At 45.2% G+C, this 8323-nt stretch overlaps 1 protein-coding gene across 1 annotated transcript in view; it reads left to right on the top strand.

Moving 5' to 3' along the window:
- Nucleotides 1–7373: 7373 nt before the first annotated feature.
- The window catches only part of LOC122552373 (microfibril-associated glycoprotein 4-like), a 12779-nt gene continuing 11829 nt past the window's right edge, over nt 7374–8323 (top strand). Inside the window, exon 1 of the mRNA XM_043695123.1 lies at nt 7374–7395. Coding sequence (XP_043551058.1) covers nt 7374–7395 — 22 coding nt within the window. The remainder of the gene's footprint in view (nt 7396–8323) is intronic.

Here is an 8323-nt window from a genome sequence, read left to right as displayed (position 1 = left end):
GTGTGTGTGTGAGAGAGTGTGTGTGTGCGGGAGAGAGTGTATGTGTGTGTGTGCGCGCGCACACGGGTGTGTGGGCACACTCAGGTTATTTGACTGATGAACACATTGCTGCTGAATCAGATCCCACTCTCCACCACAGGCCAAGGGATCAGGAACAGATTGCGTCTACATTCGTACTTGTTCCATCACTCTTGAAACTTTCTTTTTTTTTTAAAATAAGAAATTGTAACTAACTTATTCAGAGATGTTATTGCACACCTCTTGAGTAACTGGGACATGAACTCAGACATTCTCTAAAGCCGCAAGACCCCGGCCCAGTCTCTCCTCAGATATTTTATAATCAACCTCTTCGGAGATTTTATTACCTCTGGATCAGATGAGACTTGAACTGGATCTCCTGGCTCAGATGTAGGGACAATACCACTGTACAACAAGAACCCTCCTAACTTTATTGGGTAGAGTCACCCAGATGGACACAGGAAGAAGAGAGAGAATTGGTGGTGGTTTAACACGAGGGTCACTGCGCCTCAGGCACGTGGAGAGGTTGGGAAGGAGAGTCCGTCAGGGTAATCTCAGCTGGTGTGGGAAATCAAATCCACACTGTAGTTGTGACTCTGCATCACAAAGCAGCCGTCCAACTTACTGAACTAACTGACTCTTTCCTTCCCACAGTCTCTTTAGTTATTTTTAAAATCAGCCTGATGTGTTCTGACCCATCTCTATAGCGAGTAGAGCATAAAGCAGAATTATTTACCCCAGGAGTAGGGACTCTGCAGCTACACCACAAGAACCACCTCCCTCCACCCCATCACAGTCTCTTTATAGTTTTTTTTAAAAGTCATTTTCTTTTTATTAAATTATTTATAAGTTGCACACAGTCTTTTGAAAACCAAAGTTGAGTTTGATTAAATTGGTAATCATTTAAGAGTGAACAGTCCCTTAAAAGGAGCACTGTATCAAAATGAAAAGTTCAGATGAACCTTTAAATTACCATTACTGGTGTGAACATCGATATTACACTCATTCTCCTGCATTGCCTGCTGATCACAGTTAGCTTTAAACATCGTAGCAAATACTACATGCATGCTTCCATCTACAAGGAGATCTAGGTAAGTTTACAATGTGTCTCTCATTTATAGGAAACACTTGAAAAAGGACGTTTTTGGCACTGTGGTAGTTCCATATCTCTAAGCCAAGAGATCTGGGTTCAAGTCCCAGAAGTATGTCACAATATCTCTGAACAGGTTGGTTAGACGATACCCTAGAGCCGATTGAAATACAGTCTGTTCTGATATAATTGCAATAGTTCTGTCCCTGTGCAATCCTGCATTATAAGAAAGTAGTGTAGTGGCAGCACCATAAAGGGACTGGAATCATATTATAGCCAATACAGGTAAGGAAAGTTGCCGTTCTGCAAATACAGATCCTTCAATCGCCTTGGAGCAAATCCGTGTTGAAGAAACACGCCTTATAACAAAACAGACCGTAATAAAACAACAAATGGAACCACTACCAAATCAAACAGGGGAATGACAGCTGAAGGCAAACCAGAAATTAAACATGATTTGGAGATGCCGGTGTTGGGCTGGTGTGTACAAAGTTAAAAATCACCCAACACCAAGTTATAGTCCAACAGGTTTATTTGGAAGCATTAGCTTTCAGAGCGCTGCTCACAACCACCTAATGAAGGAGCAGTGCTCCGAAAGCTAGTGCTTCCAGTTAAACCTGTTGGACTATAACCTGGTGTTGTGTGATTTTTAACTCAGAAATTAAACTTCCAACATTTAAGTTAAAACTGTGATTTTCAGGTGAAGATAATGATCTCCAGCCCTTGTGGCTGCCAGCACTTTGGCAAAGACAGCAGCAACTCAGTGAAAGGTACATACCTCCTGTCCAAGTACACCAGGATATGGAAAGAACAAATCTCTCCTTGTACATGCTCAGCAGTCAGTGCCCGTACCTGTGTACTCTCAAAGCTAATCCTACAGTGAACAATTTGCTTCAATGTGTTGTGGGTAAAAGAGGCTTGACAGACATTAACCAGAGTTTAAAAGACGGATTTCTTGTGATGGTTCCATCTCTAGTATCTCCAGTAGGAGCCTTCCCTGCCGTTGACCAAGTAAGTGGTATCTTTCCACACCGGTAAATGAAACTCCTCTCCAATTTTCACACATGACGAAGGGGAGCACTGGGACATGAGCAGATGCCTCAGTGGTAGCTGTGGCCATCAGTAAACAGGGAACTGAAGCTTGCTCAGATTAGTCCTACTTCCCTCACCCATTGAGTTTAATGTTTGACAGGGATGAGCCCTTGCACAGGCTGTGGATCAGACTGGCTGCCGTCAGTGAGAGCAAAGGTATGTAACGATATCGAACACTGTGTGAATGTGGATCCTCTCCGTTGTATAAAAAGAAAGTGACACAACATTAGACCTATTCTTCCTGTTCAGAATCATTATTAGACACCTCTGGGGCTTGAATCCAGACCTCTCAGTCCAGGAGTTGGGGCACTACCAGAGCACCTCCAGTGCAGTGCAGTGCAGTGCCCGAACATGAGCTTGAACCCTCAGACCAAGAGTCTGATGCTTTAACGTCACAGTCATAGAGATGTACAGGCTGGAAACATACCCTTCGGTTCAACTCGTCCATGCTGACCAGATATCCTAAACTAATCTAGTCTCATTTGCCAGCACATGGCCCATATCCCTCTAAACCTGTCCTATTCGCGTACCCATCCAGATTCCTGTTAAATGTTGCAATTGTACCAGCCTCCACCATTTCCTCTGGTAGCTCATTCCATACACACACCACTCTCTGTGTGAAAAGTTGCCCCATCATAGATCCTTTTTAAATCTTTCCCCACTAAACCTATGCGGTGGCACAGCAGTTAGCACTGCTGCCTCACAGCGCCAGAGACCAGCGTTCAATTCCCACCTCAGGCAACTCTCTGTGTGGAGTTTGCACATTCTCCCCGTGTCTGTGCGGGTTTCCTCCGGGTGGTCCGGTTTCATCCCACAATCCAAATAAATGTGCAGGTCAGGTAAATTGGCCATGGGGAATGGGTTGCGCTTCGGTGGGTCAGTGTGGACTTACTGGGCTGAAGGGCCTGTTTCCACACTGTAAGTAATCTAATCTATGCCCACTAAGTTCTGGATTCCCCCACCCCAGCGAATAGACCTTATCCATGATTTTATAAACCTCTATAAGGTCACCCCTCAGCCTCTGACGCTCCAGGGAAAACAGCCCCAGCCTGTTCAGCCTCTCCCTACAGCTCAAACCCTCCAACCCAGATTATAATAAGTGCTCACACCAAAACCTAATCATTTCTAAAATAACTCACTGTTGCTCATATACGTGTGTTGGCTGGTCATGTTAAGGGTTGAATAGTCAGGCGTCCTGCCAATCCTCACAGTTGAGGTACAGGACCGGTATTGTTCTCCAGCAGTGCATTCATTATTTAGCAAGCAACACATGATGTCAACTTGTCAGAAAACTGGACGTGGAAGTTCTGTCAGGAGTTCACTCTGCCCCAGTTCACCTCAGAACTGCGTTTGTTTCTGATCGTACCTGAGGAAAGCAGAATAAAAGAAAATAAAGTCCTGGAGATATTCGATTGACAGCTCTCGTCAAGAGTCTGATGGTATAATTGAGCAATGACTTACTGATGAGGCATCTTACTCTTGTCCCACAGCTAAATATTCTACTCTGGGTTGTTCATGACTGTTTGTCTGTCAGACCCGTCGAAATGCAAAAGCAGGTAAGAGCTAGAAGAAGTTCTTTTAAAAATGTGCGTTCACTCATGCCTCCCTAATTTTACTTACAGGGGTGTGCCGAGTAAAGGGTTTGCATTACAAATTTCTCTCTTGCTCATTTGTGATGCAAATCAGGTGTCATAATGAGGAAGGATGGGACAAAACACACGGGAAATACAACATGAGATCAGGGTAATTCTGGGAAGTAGACTGTAGTTTAGTCAGGAGAATCGACATTTCGGGCAAAAGCCATTCATCAGAATTTCCTGATGAAGGCGAAACGTTGAATTCTCCTGCTCCTCGGATGCTGCCTGACCTGCTGTGTTTTTCCAGCACCACACTCTCGACTCTAATCTCCAGCATCAGCAGTTCTCACTTTCACCTCATAGTTTAATCAGACCCAGAAGAGAGAAGAGGCAGTTTATTTGATTTGATTTGATTTGATTTGATCGGGTATTGTCACGTGTACCTAAGTACAGTGAAAAGTTTTGTTTTACGTTCAGATCATGCATACAAAGATCATAGGGTGATAGGACAGAGCGAGGAATACAAAGTTAATGCTGCAAAGAAGGTGCACAAAAAGGCTTACAAATGAAGTTTAATCGTCCACGGCGATTATGAGAATTACATCTGCTGTAGAGAACTCGCAAAGAGTTGTCCTGTGTCAGCACCAGGTTATTTTGTTTTGCACTCATTGTGAAATATGCCCAATTGTTACCCATCCTAAAACTGGTGGTGAGTGTGGAATGTGGGCACACTCACACAATACTGTCACTTCACCTGAGAAAGGGACAACACACTGAAAGATTGTGATTTCAAATAAACCTGTTGGACTATAATCTGGTGTGGTCTGACTGAGTGCTGTTAGGGAGAGAGTTCGAGCGATACTGAAGGGTCAGTGTGCTGTGTGGCTTAGAGGGCAACTTGCAGATGGTGGTGGTTCCTTTTCTGGTGTTCCTCGTTAACCCTCTGGAGTAGGTGGGACTTGAGTCCGGGTCTCCTGGCTCAGAGGCAGGGACATTACCACCACGTCACATGCTCACACCATCTTGCCCTTGTCCTTCTGGATGGTAGAGACCATGGGTTGCAAGGTGCTGGTTGAAAGAGCCTTGATGAATCGCTGCACAGTGGGTGATTGACCAGTTTGAGGAACTCAATCCTAAGACTGCCCCAAGGAAACTTGAGACTGAGCCACAGGAGGTGACTGATTTGATGACTGATAACCAAAAGCTAGGTCATGAAGAGGGAGGTTTTAGTGGGTGTCTTCAAAGGAGGAAGAGAGTATAGGGAGAGGATTCCACAAAAACCCATCACCAAGAGAGGAAAATGGTTACTTGACCTCATCCTCCGCCAACTATCTGTTGTAAATCCCCTGTTGATGGCAATATCTAGAGGAGTGACCACTCTATTTCCAAATCCCTCCAGCTCTTACTATCCTCCAGTTCTTCTCTCTTTTCCCTTTCTTATTTTAGTCATTGCACCATTGATGGGGATTCTCTTCACAACCTTGATAATGGGTTTTTGTGGAATCCCCTCCCAACACCCTCTTCCCCCTTCGAAGACACCCATTAAAACCTCCCTCTTCATGAGCTAGCTTTTGCTTATCAGTCATCAAATCTGTCACCTCCTGTGGCTCAGTCTCAAGTTTTCTTTGATAGCAAACCTGTCAAAGCCCCTCAGGATGTCTCGCAGTGGGGAAAGGATGCTACATAAATGCACATTGTTGTTGTAATGGTTTGCTCCCAAAAGTCTAACCAGCCAATGGATAGTGACATTTCGGATGATCCATCCGACGAAGACTCCTCCAGTTGAACAGTTTGCAAGTATGAATTGATTTGGTTTATTATTGTCACTTGTACCTGGGTACAGTGAGTGCACACACTAGGGTTTTTCTAAAGTATTCTTGCAGTCGGCTTCCTTTCTTGAAGTTTGTTTTAGATTATGGTGGTGCTGATTGTAATGGTCAGGCCACAGACTCTGGGGAGACTGTGCAGGAGCTTATATTTCCATGCCAAGGTTCATTTTAAGTTTTAAAAATAAAGACTTTGATGCAGTGAAGGGTATTGGCTTGGAACTTGTTGGCCACGAGGATGGTGACAATAGATGGATTAAATTTTGAAGGAAATCAGGCCAGGTACGGGCGGGATTAAACTTGCATGGCTTTGGAGATGGAGTAGGGACAGAGGACAGACAGAGAATCAGAATGGATTTGATGGCCTGAATGGCCATCAGTAATGAATTCAACGATGGGCAAAAGAACCAGTGGTGACATGGGGCAAGGCATTTTCCCCACATTGGGGTAACCACCTCTGCTTTCCGAAATGGAAAAAGGAACCGCAGAACTGCGGATGCTGGAAATCAGAAACAAACCCAGAAATTGCCGGAAAACCTCCAGCGGGTCTGGCTGCATCTGTGGAGAGAAAGCAGAGTTAACATTTCGGGTCCAGTGGCCCTCCGTCAGAACAGGAATTAGATAATCAGGTGGAGAAAAAAATGGTAATGACTTGGAACTTGTTGCAAGGTTAGAGGAGGGGGGGGTGTGGGGGCAGATGCTAGGACTAGCTAAATAGCTTTAACAGACACAAAGCTAGTTTGTGGTGTTGTGGTCACTCCACCGTGCACAGTGGCTGAGTGGTTTGCACTGCTGTCTCACAATGCTGGGATCTCGGTTCAATTCTACCCTTGCACATTCTGCCCTGGGTTTACTCTGGTTTTGTCCTACAATCCTAAAGATGTGCAGGTCAGGTGAATTGGCCATGCCAACTTGCTCAGAGATGTGAAGTTTAGGTGCATTAGTCAGGGGTAAAGGTTGGGTAGGGGAATGGGTCTGGGTGGGTTACTCTTTAGAGGTAAAAACAATGACTGCAGATGCTGGATTCTGGATTATTGGTGGATTAGGATTCCTGATGAAGGGCTTTTGCCCGAAACGTCGGTTTCGAAGCTCCTTGGATGCTGCCTGAACTGCTGTGCTCTTCCAGCACCAGTAATCCAGATACTCTTTAGAGGGTCAGTGTGGATTTGTTGGGCCAAATGGCCTGTGAAGGGATTCTATGTAAGGCAGCCCTCGTTTTTTTATTAAACAAATAAGTGCGTGTTTTGGGCTAAACTTACTTTGAGAGTCACCATCTTTGAATTTGGAGCTCAGAGATGTGTATTTAAGGTTATACAGTATTCCCTTTACAAGTCAGCCCATTGAATCAAGCTGGCGTGAGAAGGGGATTATGGGACAGAGAGTCAGCTCTGACCATTGGCTGTATCGGCATCGAAAGGCTGACTCCATGTCACCTCCAGGCCAGAGGCTGGAATACGGGAGGTTATGGTGAGGACTAGCCAGCCGTATGGCACAAGATTCCTCACCCATCTACTCCCAGTCAAGGCCTGAAAACCAACCCACAACAAACTCAAAAATGTTCTCTTGCCCCAAATTATGAGGAGACGCGTTTAAATTGATGCTTTGTTTCCGAAGGGATGTGATATATTCCTAGACTAATTTAAACCATGTCCTGCTGTGATCCAGGTCTCTATCGGTCTCTGGTTCACAACCATGTGCCTTCAGCATGTATTGTTGACCCCTCCTCCCAACTGGAACCAGTACCTGTTGAAGCTTCATCCTGGATCCTTGATGTTTCAGGTCAAGCTGACGGGTAAGTTCAGATCCAAGTTTTAAAAAATAACAGGCTTTTGAAAGACAGCGCATTTACCCTCTCCCACTGTGGGTCTGAGACTGGAGACCTGATTTAATTCTGAGAGTTTGAATGACAAAACTGGAGTGAGGACCCATTGGAAGGAGAAGTGATGGTCTGGTGGTATTATCGCTGGACTGTTAATCCAGGAGACCACATAATGTGCTGGGGATCTGGGTTTGAATCCTGCCAATGCAGGTGGAATCTAATGGTGACCATGAATCCATTGTCAGTTGTTTGGGAAAAACCCATCTGGGTCATTAATTTCCTTTAGGAAAGGAATCTGCCTTCCTTATCTAGTTTGGCCTACATCTAGTTCCAGACCCACAGCAATGTGGTTGATAATACATTGACCTGAAACATTAGCTTGCTCTCTCTGCATGGATGCTGCCTGTCCTGCATCTGTTGTTTGCCCTTACCTTGATCATGTTGGTCTTGATAAGTCAATCGCTTAATCTGCCCGGGCGAGAGTCTTTTAGACCATCTCCAAGGCCATTTTGAAAGGGATTCTCCAGGCTGAAGCATCCTAGCAATGGTGTGTGTGTGGATGTGTGTGGGGAGGGTGTGGGTGCTGTGTGTTTATGTGTGTATGTGTTTGTAGTCTGTCTGTCTATAGGTGTGTGTGTGTCTGAGTGTGTGTGTCTGTCTGTGGGAGTATGTGTGTGTGTCTGTCTGTGTGTGTGTCCCCGTCTGTGTCTGTGTGGGTGTATGTGTGTGTGTGTCTGTGTGTGTGAGAGTGTGTGTGTGTGTGTGAGAGAGAGTGTGTCTGTGAGAGTGTGAGTGTGTGTGTGAGAGAGAGTGTGAGTGTGTGAGAGTCTGTGTGTGTGAGAGAGTGTGAGTGTGTGTGAGAGAGAGAGAGTGTGAGAGTGAGTGTGTGTGTGTGTGTGAG

The sequence above is a fragment of the Chiloscyllium plagiosum genome, chromosome 8, assembly GCF_004010195.1.
Source record: "Chiloscyllium plagiosum isolate BGI_BamShark_2017 chromosome 8, ASM401019v2, whole genome shotgun sequence".
In the NCBI taxonomy this organism is placed as follows: domain Eukaryota; kingdom Metazoa; phylum Chordata; class Chondrichthyes; order Orectolobiformes; family Hemiscylliidae; genus Chiloscyllium; species Chiloscyllium plagiosum.
Note: the sequence above shows the minus strand (reverse complement) of the source record. Positions and strands in the feature narration are given on the sequence as shown.